Below are 17,664 nucleotides of genomic sequence, written 5' to 3' on the forward strand. Positions count from 1 at the left end.
GTGTCCTCTGCATTGTATTTCTGTTATGCAGTTACTGGTTCTGGTCAATGATATCTGGAGGTGGCAGTAGTATGCTGGAAAACTATCTGTAACAGCTGTCTTCAGTTTTGGAAATGCTTGCTTCTTAAAATGAATGCTTCATCAGGGTGTCACTGTGTTATAGTTAAAGTTGCATGAAAATCTTCTTTTCCTTGAAAACCGTAGGCTCTCTTGGTGTTGCACAGCTCTCATAGAAGTACGGTTATCTGATTCTGCAATGTCTGTATGTGGGTGTGTTGTGGTTTAACCCGGCCGGCAGCTAAACATCACACGGCCGTTCGCTCACCCTCCCCCCTCCCTCTCTGGGATGGGGGAGAGAAACGGGAAAGTGAAGCCTGTGAGTTGAGATAAAGACATTCATCTATGGTATGTAGCAATCATGGCAGTGATGACATACAGTATTATATAATAATTAACATACTGCAATTCAACTCATGGGCTATTCTCACCCAGTATTAAATCCCCTTGAGGTACACACCGGACCTCCCCATTCTTTTGCATTACCCACCAAGTGCATCCAGGTCCCTGAGCAAAAGCAATTCCACGAATGGGTTTGCCTTTTCCTGAGGCAGGAGTAGCCCAGACTGTTTTACCCAGCATGTTTCTTACGTGCACTACAGGAACTTTATCCCCTTCTACAGTGCGTAACAGGTTTGATTGGGCAGGTCCAGCTCGGTTGGCAGATCCCCTGGTATTGACTAACCAGGTGGCCTTTGCCAAATGTGTGTCCCAGTTTTTGAATATCCCAGCACCCATTGCTTTCAGTGTAGTCCTTAACAGTCCATTGTATCGTTCAACTTTTCCAGAGGCTGGTGCATGATAGGGGATGTGATACACCCACTCAATACCATGTTCTTTGGCCCAAGTGTCTATAAGGTTGTTTCGGAAATGAGTCCCGTTGTCTGACTCAATTCTCTCTGGGGTGCCATGTTGCCATAGGACTTGCTTTTCAAGGCCCAGGATAGTGTTCCGGGCGGTGGCATGGGGCACAGGATATGTTTCCAGCCATCCGGTGGTTGCTTCCACCATTGTAAGTACGTGGTGCTTGCCGCTGCGGGTTTGAGGGAGTGTGATGTAATCAGTCTGCCAGGCCTCTCCATATTTATATTTCAGCCATCGTCCTCCATACCAAAGAGGCTTTGACCACTTGGCTTGCTTGATTGCAGCACGTTTCACAATCATGAATAACCTGTGCTATAGTGTCCATGGTCAGGTCCACCCCTCGATCACGAGCCCATCTGTAGGTTGCATCTCTACCTTGATGGCCTGAGGTGTCATGGGCCCATCGGGCTATAAATAATTCACCTTTATGTTGCCAGTCCAGGTCCACCTGAGCCACTTCAATCTTTGCAGCCTGATCCACCTGCTGGTTGTTTTGATGTTCTTCAGTAGCCCGATTCTTGGGCACATGAGCATCTACATGGCGTACCTTTACAACCAGGTTCTCTACCCGGGCAGCAATATCTTGCCACAATGCTGCAGCCCAGATGGGCTTGCCCCTGCGCTGCCAGTTGTTCTGCTTCCATTGCTGTAACCACCCCCACAGGGCATTTGCTACCATCCATGAATCAGTATAGAGATAGAGAACTGGCCACTTTTCTCGCTCAGCAATATCTAAAGCCAGCTGAATGGCTTTCACTTCTGCAAACTGACTCGATTCACCTTCTCCCTCAGCAGCTTCTGCAACTTGTTGTGTAGGGCTCCATACAGCAGCTTTCCATCTCCGATGCTTTCCCACAATACGACAGGACCCATCAGTGAACAAGGCATATTTCTTCTCATTTTCCGGTAGCTTGTTGTGCAGTGGGGCTTCTTCAGCACGGACCACCTCCTCCTCTGGTGATATCCCAAAGTATTTGCCTTCTGGCCAATACCTGAGGATGGCAGCAGCTGGAGCTGCAGCTCTGTGTGAGGAGTGGGTAAATGAGAAGTGAGGAACGGCTTGCTGCGTAAATAATGAATTAGTGACTTTAGCGTGGGTTCATGAGCAAATTTGAAAGAAACCCTTATTAAATATTTTCAGATTGATATGGGTAGATCATAGTCCAAGTTAATAGATATGAGTGGCTGAGACATGGAATAAATGTGTGTTTAAGAATTCAGAAATCAAACGGGCACATAGGTCAGTGCTAGGAATATAGTTTGCTTCACTGCAGCTCTTTGAAAGGCATCTGTGTATGTATTCTTTTATGAGGCCATAAGAGCAGGTGTGAATGTGGGGTTTAGCTTTAATCCACCGCTTGGTACAGTAACAGTTTCAATTTTAAATGTGTGCCAATATTTTGAAATATAAAATGCTGTCTAACGTGCATGATACCATGTATTTGAATTGCTTGAGGAACGTGCGTGTGTTTTTATGCCACCTGGATTTGTCCTTTTTGTGTTTTCCAGGCAGATTTTTCTTCTCTTAATGTTATAGTGTATGTGACAGCCTAGCTTTTCCGTTTGGCTGGTCTAATGGTGTTGTTTTCAGGCTTGTTCTCCTTGCTGGATACTTTAAACTGTTGGACAAGTCCAGTCTACCTTTATTTCAGGTCAAGTTTTCTAACTATTCAAGTGAAAAGAACTATGTACATACTATAAATCCTTAATACAGAAATACTATTGCCTGCCATCACTGACAGACAAGTAGGATTCTGATATGCAAGTTATCTTTATTTCTGGCACCATCCCTCCCCAAAGTTTAGTGCTGAGTATTCCCAGATGCAGAGTGCAGCTGGCTTCTTTAGCATTAGGAGTTGTTCCCTACCTTCCTCCCCAACAACTTAGCTACATTTAGCTGTTTCTGCACTGAGTAATTTTCCGGCCGTTCATTAATAGCTTCTGGGGTGCACTTTCCTATTATAGTACCTTAAAATAGTTGTAAACATCTCTCTGGTGGTACTTTCTCCAGGTATCCAGTGTTATATTTTGTTGTTTGTACCTTTCTTCCCCTGAGGATTACAGTGCAGGTTGCTAAGCTTCTTTAGTACTGAAAAGTAATGTGATATTAGCCATCTGAATATAGCTGAATGAATGATTTGTTCCATTGCTTTCCTGTTGACAGTGGCTTGCAGTTCAACAACAATTTGTGTTTTGAAATGACTTGTGCCTTGTTTCAGGAAAAAACTCACTTGCAGGTCCTGTTCTAATCAATGATTTTAGTCATCATGGCTAAACCTCCTCTTGTCTCTCTTTTTCTAGTACAGAGCAGTATTCAGAGGTTCCAAGAGAAGTTTTTTATCTTTGCTTTAACACCTCAGCAGGTCAGAGAAATCTGTATTTCCAGGTAAGAAGTGTTTGGCATAGTGTGGTAACCACTTTTACAAAAGTTCAGGACAAGGGGATTCTTTTCTCTTTATTTTTTGATGCGTCCCATAAGCTTGCAGGTGGGGAATGATGATCCTCACAATAGTTATGCTGAATTAATCTGTTCTGGCTGCTTCTGGAATTAGCACAGAATTTTTATGTAGTTGGGGTAAATCTGATGCCATTGAGGAGTTGACAATTATTTGAAACGGTAATTGTTACTATTTAGAGAGGTGGTAGGCTTTTATTCCCTGCATGTTTCCTGGCTGCAGGAATGGAAGGCTGCTTTTATCTCTTGTCCCGGGATTCATGTTATTACAGGACCTGTGATGTGAACAGAGTCTTTTTGGATAGCAAAAAAACTGTCCCCCCCACAGCATCATACTTTTGTTACTATAAGCCGTTGACAGAACTTGGTGATCCTGAAATCCTGCTTAACTTGCAGTACTTAATCGGGGTGTCACTCATAAGATTTGTTCATAACTTAATAAAATGTTGTGGTTTAACCCGGCTGGCAGCTAAACACCACACAGCCGTTCGCTCACCCTCCCCCCTCCCTCTCTGGGATGGGGGAGAGAAATGGGAAAGTGAAGCCTGTGAGTTGAGATAAAGACAGTTTATTAAGACAGGAATATAATAATAATAATAATAGTGATAATGATAATAGTATTAATAATAATAATGTGTAAGAAAACAAGTGATGCACAATGCAATTGCTCACCACCCGCTGACCGATGCCCAGCCTATCCCCGAGCAGCCGGCCCCCCCACCCCGGCCAGCCACCCCTATATATTGTTTAGCATGACGTCAGATGGTATGGAATACCCCTTTGGCCAGTTTGGGTCAGCTGTCCTGGGTCTGTCCCCTCCCAGCTACTGCTGCACCCCCAGCCTGCTCGCTGGCAGGACAGAGCGAGAAGCTGAAAAGTCCTTGGCCTGGTGTAAACACTGCTCTGCAACAATTAAAACATCAGCATGTTATCAGCGCTCTTCTCATCCTAATCCAAAACATAGCACCCTACCAGCTACTATGAGGAAAAATTAACTCTGTCCTAACTGGAACCAGGACATAAAATAAGAGCAAAACTTAGTGATGGGATAGGTGTTCTAGTTCTTTCTGCATATGACTGGATTATGAGACCTGCTGTCTAAATAGGTGCTTCTCTTTTCCTTTCTCTCTGTCATAGGGACTTCTTGCCAGGGGGCAGGAGAGATTACACAGTCCAAGTTCAGCTAAGGTACCTTTTTCATGATATTCCCTTTATGTTATATTAGCTAATCAAGAAGTTATGTCTTGATGTTTGTGGAGACGCATGAATGTAGTGACACTTGAAAATTATGCTTTCTCTTTTTTGGGATATAGGTTATGCCTGGCAGAGACAAGCTGTCCTCAAGAAGATAATTACCCTAATAGTTTGTGCATTAAAGTAAATGGGAAGCTGTTTCCATTGCCGGTAAGCTTGTGCTTGTACATATTTGTGGTTTCTTTGACTTGGGGTGTTTGTCTTTCTGTAATGCTAGCTTGCTAAAACAATCCAGCACTTCATTATCACTCAAATTTCTCCTGATATTGTTAACAAATGCACAGATGGTGTGCCTCTGTGAGGTAGCCATTACTGCTATCAGCTGTGATACAGCCATCGCATGGCTTAATTACATTTTAGCCAATTGTAGTAAGCCTCATCTGTGCAGGTAATACAACAAGAACACGAGAAATCTTCTTTATGGGTCTTAAAATTGAGTTTGACTTGATTGGCAGTAGCCCTCACTGGTTAGTATATCTATTTGTGTACTGGTGCGAGTTCCTACTCGTTGTGAGGAAACATCTTGTGGATGTTTGTATACTGTTCTGCACCTCTCTGGTTAGAGCAGTGTTCATTGCATAGATGAAGAGCAGGCATGTTGTAGGGCTCCCAGCAGTTGCTGGAATAGAACGATGTTAGCAGTCAGGCACTTTGGTTTCTACTGTAAAAATTACTGGGTGGGCAGGGCCACCTTGAGTCTTGAATATATACGAAAAGGGAGAAGTATTCTTATTTTTGAACAGATCTCTGAAACAGGTATTTCTGTACAACCGAAGGGGGGAAACTGTTACCCAATTCATTCTGAAATGCTTCTGGAAGATGGAAAAAGAGTGTTTTCAGCAGTATATGTAAAATGTTTGATGGGAATGGAGGTGTGAAATGTTATCCACCTTCTTGGCATGTCAGATATGTTTATCATGTCCTGTTCTTCCCTTGTGCTGCCTCCCCTTCACGTGCAACCATGGCTTTCTTGCCTCTCAACCTAAATGATTCCACCTAGCTTCTGTTCTACCTGCTTCTATAACGATTGCACCACTCTTCTGTCTTCAGCATCTAAAAGTGTTTCTTTGAGACATTTCCTGGTCAGTACTTCCTGCAGACACAAGCTGTTCTGTGATAAACTTGGAGGCTTTCCTTTCTTCAAGCAACCCAAAAGAATTGGGTCTGATGTTATCCTGTGGATATCAATGACTGATTCTTCTCAGTCCTGTTAATGTATCTTATACCCGTTACACTGTGTTATGCTATCCATTTTATGTGTAACATGCTACAGTTGTAGCAAAAATTGTCTGTGATTTTTGGATTTAAATCTGAAGCAAAGTGAAAGTCCTGTAGGTTCTTTCTGCACACTGTAAGGGCTTGTTGTTCTGTTCAATAGAAACTTTAAGTGAGGAAGTAAATAAATGACTTGGCAACTTTTCTGCCTCAGAGACAGCAATTGTCCAATTCAGTAATGTTAAGTAACTAATCGGTGATACCAGGCTCTGTTGTCAACTTGTACAATTCTTAAATTAGTACTGTTCTGCCTTTTCCTTGTATAGCAGTTCATGCCTCTGCAGATGTCTGAATTATTCTAGGTTATCTCCTTGGCTACGATTCTTATCAGAAACTTCAGAGAAGTACTGCCAGTGTGCCAATACTGATTTAGGTTGTGCCAGCTCGTGCTACCACAGTGTTTTCTTGTGTTCCTGCAACTGTCTGTGTCCACTTCTTTTCAAGTCAGAAGACACGCTGTAAGAATAAACATGGAGCATTGCATGCTGGTGTCTCGGCAAGTAACAAGGGTTTTATACATAATGTCTACAGCAGGTGATTCTCCTGTTGCCTTTTCATGTGAGTGTAGGCAAGACAAAACCAAAAAGTCCAAAGAAGTAACTTGCTTTTCTTCCAAGGAAACCTCTCTAGACCACTACAGGTCTCTTTCAAAGGACAAAAATGAAATCTGTTGAGGCAGGCTGGAAATGACCACATGGAAGAGCAATCAGACTTTCTTTTGATACTTTTTTTGGTTATAGCAGTCCACGTGTTTTGACTGTTATGGTTCTTGGAAGAAGTATGGAAGACTTAAACCCAAATAACTCTGGCACATGCTAGCTGCTAGAATTGGCAGCCTAACTGAGTAGTATTAGGCTGTGCTGGTTGTGATAGGCAAGCAGAACATTCTCTCTTTGAGTCCCAGAAGGCTAGGAACAGAGACCTTAATGTGTTTTAGGAGTACAAGATTGAGTCTGACCCCTGAGGGTCTTCGCTTTGTGGGAGAAAACATCAAAAGCTTGACTGAAATGAAGCATGTGAGCAGCGGTCAGCCTTCAAAAAGGGAAAAATGGGAAATGTCAAGAAAAACCCAAACAGTTGCATTCTTTGCTTTTTTACACATCTGCTGCTTCCATATTGTGTGATAAAGCACACATGGGAAGACTCCTTGTAGCTACTGTTGCTTATCTGGGGCGAGAACCAGTTTCGGAAGACTTCTTTCAGCAATTGTTGTCCTCTGCTCTGTCCTGGCAGACCTGGGTCCCTGTTCTGTTGCTGCAGGTAGTAGCCCTGTGCAAATAATAAAGGGCAGTACTGAAGTACAGTCATAGGTGGGCTTTCCAGGGAAGAGTATGGGCTAGTGGTAGAACTGCTCTGGAAACCTGGTAAATGACATGACAACTACTGAGTCCTCCCTGGATTAAGGGCAGTAGTTATCCAGTGGTTATCCTATGGTATGCTCTTCCAGTAAGCAGAAGAGGCCTCCAGTTCTAAGTTGCATGAGATGACTTATGTGGCAAGACAAAAGATACAGCAGAATTTCTGCTGGTCTTGCTTATGTGCTAGCTATGAAGGCAAATACTTGAAAAAAAGAAAGTGTCTGGAAACTTCAAAAATACTGCCTAAATGCTATGTGAAAGATATTCCTAAAATTCTTCCTTGGAGCTAAGAATTAAATGAAACATCAAGGCTATCATTTCTGATCCTTGAAACGAATTAAAAATGGCAAGACAGTGTTTTATACTGGGTTGCCTGATCCACTGTTTGAAGAGGTGGCCTGGGAACGTTGGCTGTGCTGCGCTTCTGGTGCAATAAAACTCTGTAGAGATGCTCCTGCTCAGGTTCCCATCAAAGGCTGGAAGTTGTGTTGACTCTACTAGTACAGGAGCTTTTCAGATTGCTTTCCCGTATCGTTAGGTGAACACAGAACATGCGCTGTGTGCTCTGTGGGAGAGTTTCTGATGAAGTAGCATACATCAGCAATTGTTGCTTATTTCTAGTTTTTATTTTCCGAACTCTTCTTTCACAGTAACTCTGTTTTTAAGCATTACACCACGAATATGTGTGTTGCGAGAGACATCTCAAATAATTTTCTTCAGACAGGATCTTCTGTGAAGGTATTTTATTCGCGATTGCAATGGCGGGCGTCCTGTCAATCAGGAGCGCATTTTAGTAAACAAATCATAACCTTTTATTCCCTGTTACCCGACACCTGATCACCTCCCCTGTTTCCTCATTGGCTGAGTGCTACAGGTTCACAAGCTACTCGACGCTCCTCTATACCATATATGTACAATTTTTTTCAACCCTTTAATTTCTCCTTTTCCCATTTTTCCCCTTTCTTATGTTTTGAGAACTTGTGATCTTTGTTTTACTGTTCTCACACTGCTCATCCTGTTTTTCTCAAGCTTCCACCTTATTTTGGAACAGTGAGGCCTTCTACTGTCCGCTTATCTACTTAGCGTTTCTCCTTATTATGACTACACAACTACCGTGGAATACAGAAAATTAGTTCTCTACTGCAAAAACACAACTTAGTTTCTCACAATTCCTCCCTCTTCTTTTCTTACTTCTATTGTTGTTTTTGCACCTCTTCACATACCGCGCTCTTGAGTTTTTCCAACATTAAGGTGCAATATTCTTCTTTGGATGTCACGGGGGATGATAGATATACAATGCCATTATTATTACAATACCAACAAATAGTTGTTTGAGCCAATTCTATTCAGGTAATCACGAAATTAGTTTCTCCCAAAAGTTTCTAAATCCCCAGGAAGTGTCATCTTGAACTACTCTATGTAAGATCTTGTTGTGTTTTTGTTTTTTTTTTCCCAAATATTTTTGAGATCAGTCAAATTCGTCCCATTTGATCTACATATATACAGCAACTAGTATTAATTACAGTGCACGCTCCTCCTTATGAGGTTATTAATAAATCTAATACCATTCAATTCTAGAGTACTATTTTTGCAAACTTATCTAACTTATTTTCTAGTTCTTCAATTATAGATGAGATATTTACAATAGCTTTTTCTAATTCACTCACCCCTAACCGAGGTAAAAACCACCTTGCAAAACTGTGAAATGCTAGAGAATTTTACTAGAGGATTATCTGGAGTCCGCTTAATTCTGTGTGTGGTCTCAAGTTGCTTTGGCTTTGTGGGTCTTCAGTAATAGTTACATTTGGAATTATTGCCTCCAGGGTGCAAGCTCCCTTCCATCCTAGGGGCAACACCTTCCTGGCTTTATTGCCATATTGCCACGTAGCCAGTACCACCCCTTGCCATTCGGGACAGGCTATCCGGTTACAGGATTCTCATGTTGTATCTGGTGTGCATTATGTATATTAGCATTCCCGTGGCTACCATATTCAGTACAGTATGGATTATTCCCTACTTCATGGATATTTCCACACCCAGGGTCAGTACTATTGCCCCCTGAGTTTTCTATCAATGTTGTTTAAAAGGCACCTTTGATAACACAGTATATTGTAGCCAGGACTATGTGTAGGGAGCTCAACTTCAAAATCTATTCCTTCCCAGGACTATGTATGATCTGTCATTTTTAGAAATCTAGAGAATCCAGACACAGTTGCTGCTGGAAATAGCAGTCAGGGACAAGGCCTTTTCAATCTTTCTAGGCATCTGGGTGCAAATCCAACAATTATTTCGAGACAGAACTTGAGAGATGTTCTGGATTAATTGGAAATGCTGGTTTTTCCCTCCATCCTATCGCTAATCCATTGAGAATAGGTATTACTAAGATAAACCTAAAATACATCATTTTTATATATATATATATATATATACACACACCCCTACAATAAAAATCACAAACTAATAAGGATTCTTCTGGTGGGGATTAAATACCCCCCTTTCTCCCGCTTCCAGGGAGTGTTCCCTGGAAACACTCCAATTCTGTGTCATTCAATCCCTTTTACTCATTAATTCATTAAGAATTCTTCTAAGGAGAAGTTAAAGGTTTACAATAGATAGTTTTAACAGTTTTAACCTTAAAAGTCTTTGTTAATGCAGTCTCTCAGGTATCAGGGTTAACTGATGCTTTTACCCAGGAATGAGTCCACCCTTTCTCAGCTGTTCTTACTGTCGTCTCAGTAGTCAGGAGCACTTGGAACAGCCCGTCCCACTCAGGTTGCAGTTTCAATTCTCTCCATGTTCGCATCAGAACCCAATCTCCTGCTCGGAATGGATGGATCAGGACTTCCAAGGGTGGGGTTTGAGCTAACAGTCCACGGGTCCTGAGAGATGACAAAGAGGACGACAGCCCGAGTATATAGTTCTTAAGAAAAGCATCTTTTGTCTTATTTTGAGGTAATTCATTCCCTTTGTCCATGTACAGCAATCCAAATAATATTTCATATGGTGAAACTCCCACATCTTTTCTTGGTGCGGTTTGAATTTGGAGAAGTGCCAAAGGTAAGCACTTTGTTTAGGGAAGCTGAGTTTCCAGAACTTAGTCAATTGCTTCTTTACTGTCTGATCCTCTCCACCCTTCCAGAAGAGGAAGGATGCCAAGGAGTGTGAAATTTCCACTGAATTCCTAGAGTCCACATTAGCCCTTGCAATATTTCTGACATAAAGCGATTTCCTTGATCGGAGTCACTATTTTCAACAATTCCATACCTGGGAGTTACTTGTTCTAGAGTTACTTTTGCTACTGTGTTCGCAGTAGCAGATACTGAAGGGAAAGCTTCCACCCACCCTGACAAATGATCTACCGAGACTAATAAGTATTTAAATCTACCTACTCTAAGGAGTTCTGTAAAATCTACCTGTACATTTTGGAAGCGTTGAATTCCTGGTTCTCGCCCCCCCCTTTGGGCTGACTGCGGATAATTTTCCTATTTACCTTCTGACATACTACACAACTCCTGCAAACTTGTTCAGCCAGAGTATATATTCCTACACATACACGTTTCCGTAGCACAGCGTCACACGTTGCTTGAATTCCCCAATGACCCTCTTGATGTAAAACAGTTAATATTTGCCTCATTAGTACTTTATTGAGCAGTTCTCTCTTATAAGGGAGTATCTGTTTTCCTTTGGACTTTGTGACTCCTAATTCCTTAAAAACCTCTTTCTCTGAAAAAATATTTAGTTCTTTTTAGTTTTGGGTAGGGGTAGCTCAAAAATTCCCTGAATCCTCTCTGGATTTATTCTTCATTCCCCCTCAGACGCTAGATGCCCTAAATGTGTGACTTCTCTTTCTATGAATTTTAATTTATTTTCCAATACTTTCACGCCCTGTTTTCCCAGAAAGTCGAATAGCTTGTTAGTGGCTTCCTTCACAACTGTTTTCTCCTGTCCTGACAATAAAAGATCATCCACATATTTGTAACAGTAATACCTCCTTGGGAGGTTGTAATTGCTCCAAAATCTGCTCTAGAACTTGCCCAAATAAATTGGTGGCCCTGTAAACCCCTGAGGTAAAATTGTCCATCTATATTGCTGCTTCCGCCCCATTTCAGAGCCTTTCCCCTCAAAGGCAAATATATCTTTGCTCTCAGGGTCTGAGAGCAGCCCACTGATAATACTGTTATTCCAGCCTAACAATTTACTATGTGAATGCCCAATTTAATTATCAAATCCTTTCCCAACAAGTTAGTCCCTGCCTCGGTGCATACAATAATTGCCCAGTGATCATTCTATCCCTAGTCTCAGCTTGGTGTACCCAAAAAGTGGCACTGTTATCCCAGTCCCTTCTACCCCCATCACATTTAGGGTTTCATTAGTTAATTTAAGCCTTGATACTTTACAGGCCAGTAATGACCTAGCTCCCTCAGTGTATTGGGTTCACATGGCAAGGTTCTGGTAGCAGGGGGGGGCTGCAGTGGTAGCCCCTGTGAGAAGAATCCAGCAGCTGCCCCATGTTAGATAAGGGCCAGTTTCAGCTGGCTCCAAAGGGGCCCACCACTGCCCAGAACCAAGCCATGAGCAATGCAGTTTAAATCTCTATGAGAGCATATCCAAGAAAAGGAAAAAAAAAAAATGCTGCACAACAGCAGCTGGGAGAGTGAGGAGTGAGAAACCTCCCTGCAGACACCAAGGTCAGTGCAGAGGAGGGGCAGTGCAGTGCAGAGCAGAGGTGCTCCAGGTGCTGGAGCTCAAAGCCCCCCCTGGGGGCTACAGAGAGGCCCCTGGTGGGGAAGGCAGACCCCCGCAGCCCATGGTGTACCGCAGCGGAGCAGATCTCCACGCTGCAACGCAACCTGTGGAGAGGTGCCCATGCAGGAGCAGGTGATCGGGGGGAGGGGGGGGGTTGGACCCCAGGGGGTCCCAAGCCAGACCAACCCGGTCCTGATGAATAAACCCCATGGCACAGACCCACGGCTGGAGCAGCTCCCAAAGAGCCTGTTTTTCGCTGCCTGTGGAGAAACCCACACAGGACCAGCCCAGGAAGGTCGGGACCCCCACAGCAGAGCAGGGGGAGAGAATGACTGTGAAAGAGCAGTGGAAACAAAGCACCACGGACTGACGGCAGCCCCCACTCCTGACCTCCCCCCATGCCACTCATGGCAGGGAAGAGGTGGAAGAGAGTGGATGGGGGAAGGTGCCCCCAGCTTGTTTCTCTGTTTCTCACTGCTCCAGCCTGTCAGCAATAGGTAGTAAATTTTATTAATCTTCCTATGCTAAGTCTGTTTTGCCCCTAACGATAATTGTAGAGTGATCCCCATTGAGGTACACTTGAGTTGCCCTTGAGGTATGCTTTTTCATTTATCAGGGAACTAGCTTTCTGAGAAGCCCTGACTCCCCTATTCTGAATTTATAACAGCAGTCTCTCCTCCTTCTTCCACTCCGGATATTCCTATTTGAAGTGGCTGGCCTGGCCACACTTAAAACATCTTCTCAAAGCCTGTCCCTGCTAGGATTTAGGCTGCAACACAGGTAGCTTTCCTTGTCTGTTATTCCTTCATCTCTCTTCCTCTCCTTTCCATCCTGGGCCCTCTATCTCCCCCTCTGCCTCACTACCCAGTACGCTGTGAATACCGTTTATTTCGCTCTCTGCTTTTCCTTCTCATCTCCCCTCCTGGCATACACCTTCATACTACCTGCACTGTTCACTCCATCCTCCCACCTTCTGGAGCTTTTTCTGTATATCTGGCCAGGCTTTAATCACAAAAGGAACTTTGAAGAGCCCTTGGGCTACTGGGTCCTCAGGATTCATCCCCGAGTACTTTCTCATTCTGACCCTGAGTCTCTCATAGGATTTCTGTGTTGTGGGTTGTTATTGTCGCAGTTAGATAAGCGGATATTTCTGCTCTATCGGAATTACTCTTGGTGTGTGTGGGGGGGAGAGTGTTAGTTCTTTCCCATTCTTGCATAGCTGCCTGCCGAATCATTCCCCTCCTAAACATTCTTCTCCAGGGAATAACATACTCAAGATTGACATTTCCCCCCCAGGAATACAAATTAGGCCTTGGAAACGGATTTGACTGTTCTGCTAGGCCCTCAATTAAAGACTTCCATTTCCTTCTTAAAACTCCTAAACTCTCTGCTGGTAAGGGGGGAGTGGCATTGGCCCTGCATGGCCCAGCTGTCGTCCCCCCCCCTCTGCTCCTGCCACTCCACGCTCCCAGGTGCAACTTCTCCAACTTCTCCAGGGACAGCATCAATTGCAGTCCCTGTCTCCCCTCCTGGAGCAGCTGCTGTTGCCTCCAGTGCAATATTAGGATTATAGGGACTATAACTTGATTCCTCCTCTGAAAAAGGAGCCTTATTGTTTACATATAAATTCAAAGCCTGAATTTTCATCAGACCCGTATTTTGGCCAAAATACTGAAGTTCCTTTTATTGGCTTTTTAGGCCAGAGAATTACACAATATCTAACCGTTTTTTTAATATGTTTTTAAAAATCTTTTTCCCTAGTTTTTGGGTTGTTTTTCCAAATCCTTGTCATTGTCCCAAAAGGACTATCTTTAGGCACAATTCCGGGGTCTCCACCCCCACCCTGCTGACTCTTGGAACCCTTAATCCCCAGCTCTTCCTGACATGCTGCTGTGGACTTTACCACCCACAGGGTACCACACGCCTTCACCTAGGATTAGGACAGAGGTGGGGTGTACTGCTGAGCACCTCACTTCACCGTGCTCGGGGTACCGTACACCTAAGGGCCCAAACCCCCGAGACTCTCTTTCACTCGTCTCTCTTTCGCTCCGTCCCTCTCCAGCTGAGGGGACTTCGTTCATCCCCTCGCGGGACTACAGAACCTTGAGGATCGGGACTCCACACTCGCTTCGCACTATAAGTGCGTCTCGTTCACGTTCCACACAAGAGTCTCCCCGAACCCAACCCGAGGCAAGATACGGTAAAGTTTCCATTACCTCGGTCTGGGTTATCAGCAGTAATCCCCGTGCCTGTTCCCGATCTGGGCTGGACTATATGTGGGCTGTGTCTGTGTATGTCAGTGCTGGCCTCCCTTCTCCCCAGAGCTTCGCAGAGCCTGTCTTCAGATTAACAGTCTCGGTCCTTTGCTGGCCGTACTGAGACAACCCACCACCCCCGACTGGACCGCTGAAATCAGCGGGGTGCACCTTCCTGTCTGTGGTGGCAAGAAATCTTCGGCAGGCGACAAGATCCCGGACGAGCCCTCAAATTGTGAGAAACATCTCAAATAATTTTCTTCAGACAGGATCTTCTGTGAAGGTATTTTATTCGCGATTGCAATGGCGGGCGTCCTGTCAATCAGGAGCGCATTTTAGTGAACAAATCATAACCTTTTATTCCCTGTTACCCGACACCTGATCACCTCCCCTGTTTCCTCATTGGCTGAGTGCTACAGGTTCACAAGCTACTCGACGCTCCTCTATACCATATATGTACAATTTTTCTCTTTTTTCAACCCTTTAATTTCTCCTTTCTTATGTTTTGAGAACTTGTGATCTTTGTTTTACTGTTCTCACACTGCTCATCCTGTTTTTCTCAAGCTTCCACCTTATTTTGGAACAGTGAGGCCTTCTACTGTCCACTTATCTACTTAGCGTTTCTCCTTCTTATGACTACGCAACTACCTTGGAATACAGAAAATTAGTTCTCTACTGCAAAAACACAACTTAGTTTCTCACAGTGTTAACTGTGCTTTAAAAAATGTATTTTTTCAGTGTATTGTTTCTGGAGAGTTTCTAGTGTAGAACAGCTGTCTTGAACAGGATTAAATTTGGCAGTCAATTCTTCTGTGCAAGATGCAGGCTCCAGTCTCTTATTGGCATCCTGATGCAAGATGAGATCGAGATGAGTGGACTGCAGGATATCTGCTTGATCTCCAGATTCTGGGTTCTTGTTACAGACTGGCTGCTTTCACAGTGACAGTTGCAGGATGAGATGAATAAGCTGCAGTTGGGCCACGTGCTTCACATAGCACAAGTATCCTCTGCTTGAAGTGTGCTTGCGTAGAAGCAAAAGGGAGCTGGGTGGCTTCTAATTCAGTTGGCAAGCATTATGTGTCTTAAAACTACAGAAAGTGGTCCAGATTATTTATGCAGTTTTGAAGAATTTCTTAGTACCTAGTAGATTTTTTCTTCTGCTGACAACAACAAAGCCTCTTAGCTCTTAAATACTCCTGGTATTCTATGCATAGCTCATCTTCAGGGCCCTCACTGGAGTGTACAAATAACAACCTGTTGCTTATGAAGCTAGGTGTAGCTAATGCAAAGCAGACATCAAGGGGTTGTCGATCTCTTGGGACAAGAATTGAATTTACTGTTTCTTAAATAAGATCAATGAACCATTCTTTAGACATGAAGGACTGAATTAACAGTTTGTGACTTGCTGCCTTTTAAACTAATTTGCTGTTGGTTTTAAACTAATAAATTGTTTAAGTAGGTTTCAGAGTACAGAGGGGAGACTTGGTAATGCTTTTTGTTTTGTCTCTTCTTCCCGTAGGGATATGCTCCACCACCAAAAAATGGAATTGAACAGAAGCGACCTGGGCGTCCCTTGAATATAACATCTCTAGTTAGGTTATCATCAGCAGTGCCAAACCAGATTTCCATTTCCTGGGCATCTGAAATTGGAAAGGTAAGCTGTATGTTTTGTAGGATGTGGGCAGTAGTCTGAATAACCTTGTCTAGTGTTCCTTCTAACCCACTGCCGGCAAGGCATGTGGTGTTACAAAGTGGCTGTGTTTATTTTTGATGCTGGGAAACAAAGCTAGCTCTAGAAGTACAGTAGCTTACAGCAACACACAAAACTTGCATACAGGTTGCAAAGACTTCCGTATAGAGTTCATGTAGATGAGGAGTATGGCTTTCTTTGAGAGCTTTTTTGGGCAAGTTTGCCATTAGGGGTTGCCTGAAATATGTCAGAAATAGTCTTTTTGTGGTGTAAACACAGAACAGTTCAGACATAAAAGGGGAAGCTACTTTGTAGCCTGATGGTGTAATCATATGAACATGAGGTTATGTAGCCATGTCTTAAAGGTTTTTTCTCAGTTTTTTTGTGGCAATCTATTGGAGGAAGGCTTTTTAAAGTGACCAGATGTGCTAAGGCCCTGTGAGTGGGAGAGGAGACGTATATTTGCTCTTGATGCTTTTGTATTTTCTAACCAAATGATACCAAATAGTTCTACAAAAGGAATTTTTATTTTATAGGGAGAACTAGTTCATGGATATTTCCATCTTTTCTTTTGAGATTCCTTATTTTTATGTGAAAATGTCTTTTCTTCATTAAAACTGCACTTGTAAATAAGGTAAAACAGGTGGAATTTCCAGCTTGGAAAGCTCCTTGGTGGCAAGTTCCTGGGAAGTGTACAGGGAAGGTGTCAGGCTGCTAGTGCCAACTGCTGCAGGGTGATATATCTTGGTGATGCTGTGCTTGGGCCATAGTGGTGAGCATTCGTAAGGCAGGGTATCTAAGCCATGTGCCCATTGTTAAAAAGGAAGAGTATTCCTGGAAGTTGGGGTAACTTGAGAGGGAGCTGACTTCTTGAGTGCAGATATAGGGAGTAATGGAGACCTGGGGGGGGGGGGGGAGAAAAGCATCTTCATAATGCAGTTCTTCATGGAGAGCTGCGCTGGGGTGGGGGGGGAAGTGTGTTGGAAGTGTGTTGGGCTTCAGTGGCAGGAGATGAAGCAGGTGGTGACAGGTGTGATACCTTTGGCTCTCCGGTCCCTGTAGGTAAATTTCTGGTTTTGGGGAAATGAGAAGTTATTAGTTTAAAAGGAATTGGCCCTTCAAATGGCCAGGTGACTGCTTAGGCCCTAGCTTTTCTAAGTAGAAGAACTTGCATAGCAGGCCTTTGCTATTCATCTTCTAAATGATGCTCCATGCTGTCCCCAAGGGTTTCAGCAGGCTGATACAGTAAGGGCTTATTGGCATCTACTTCTCTGATAGAGGAGGGCTTCTGAGAAGAGGAGGTATTCATCCCAGTCATCCCAGAGAGCTTATCTGGCTAGAGTCTGTAATATTAATCCTGTAGGCAATAAACACTACAAAGCAGTCTATCTTTGCGAGGATGGGGAAAGCAAGACATTTGTCTTAGTGGCTTCCTGTGCATTTTGATAACTTTATCTGTTCATCTAGGTAAGAGCTGTCTCTGGTATTGCTGGTAAAGGAGGAGCAGGGTGGTAGATGTTCTTAAAATTCCTGTGCAGTGTTTGGTTGTGTAAGAGCTACAAGAAGGTGGCTGGCAGGGAGTGGAAATGAGGGATTGCAGGTTGTGAGTGTTATGCAGATGAAACCATTATTATTCTGCAGTGGTAAGACTTGCAGATTCTTTTCCTCACTTGTGACCTTGGAGAGGAAATCCTGAACAAAGGAAGCTGG

At 43.6% G+C, this 17,664-nt stretch overlaps 1 protein-coding gene across 7 annotated transcripts in view; it reads left to right on the forward strand.

The window, feature by feature from the left end:
• The window catches only part of PIAS2 (protein inhibitor of activated STAT 2), a 47,655-nt gene that overhangs the window by 13,809 nt on the left and 16,182 nt on the right, over positions 1-17,664 (forward strand). For all 7 annotated transcript variants that reach the window (XR_013942892.1, XR_013942893.1, XM_080572160.1 and 4 more), the window contains exons 3-6: positions 3,223-3,307; positions 4,514-4,564; positions 4,690-4,780; positions 15,784-15,918. Coding sequence is in view for 5 of the 7 variants with exons in the window: in XM_080572160.1 (XP_080428286.1) it covers positions 3,223-3,307; positions 4,514-4,564; positions 4,690-4,780; positions 15,784-15,918 (362 nt within the window). In the remaining 2 variants the exon portion in view is untranslated. The remainder of the gene's footprint in view (positions 1-3,222; positions 3,308-4,513; positions 4,565-4,689; positions 4,781-15,783; positions 15,919-17,664) is intronic.

The sequence above is a fragment of the Anser brachyrhynchus genome (assembly GCF_964034855.1).
Source record: "Anser brachyrhynchus genome assembly, chromosome: W".
NCBI lineage: Eukaryota > Metazoa > Chordata > Aves > Anseriformes > Anatidae > Anser > Anser brachyrhynchus.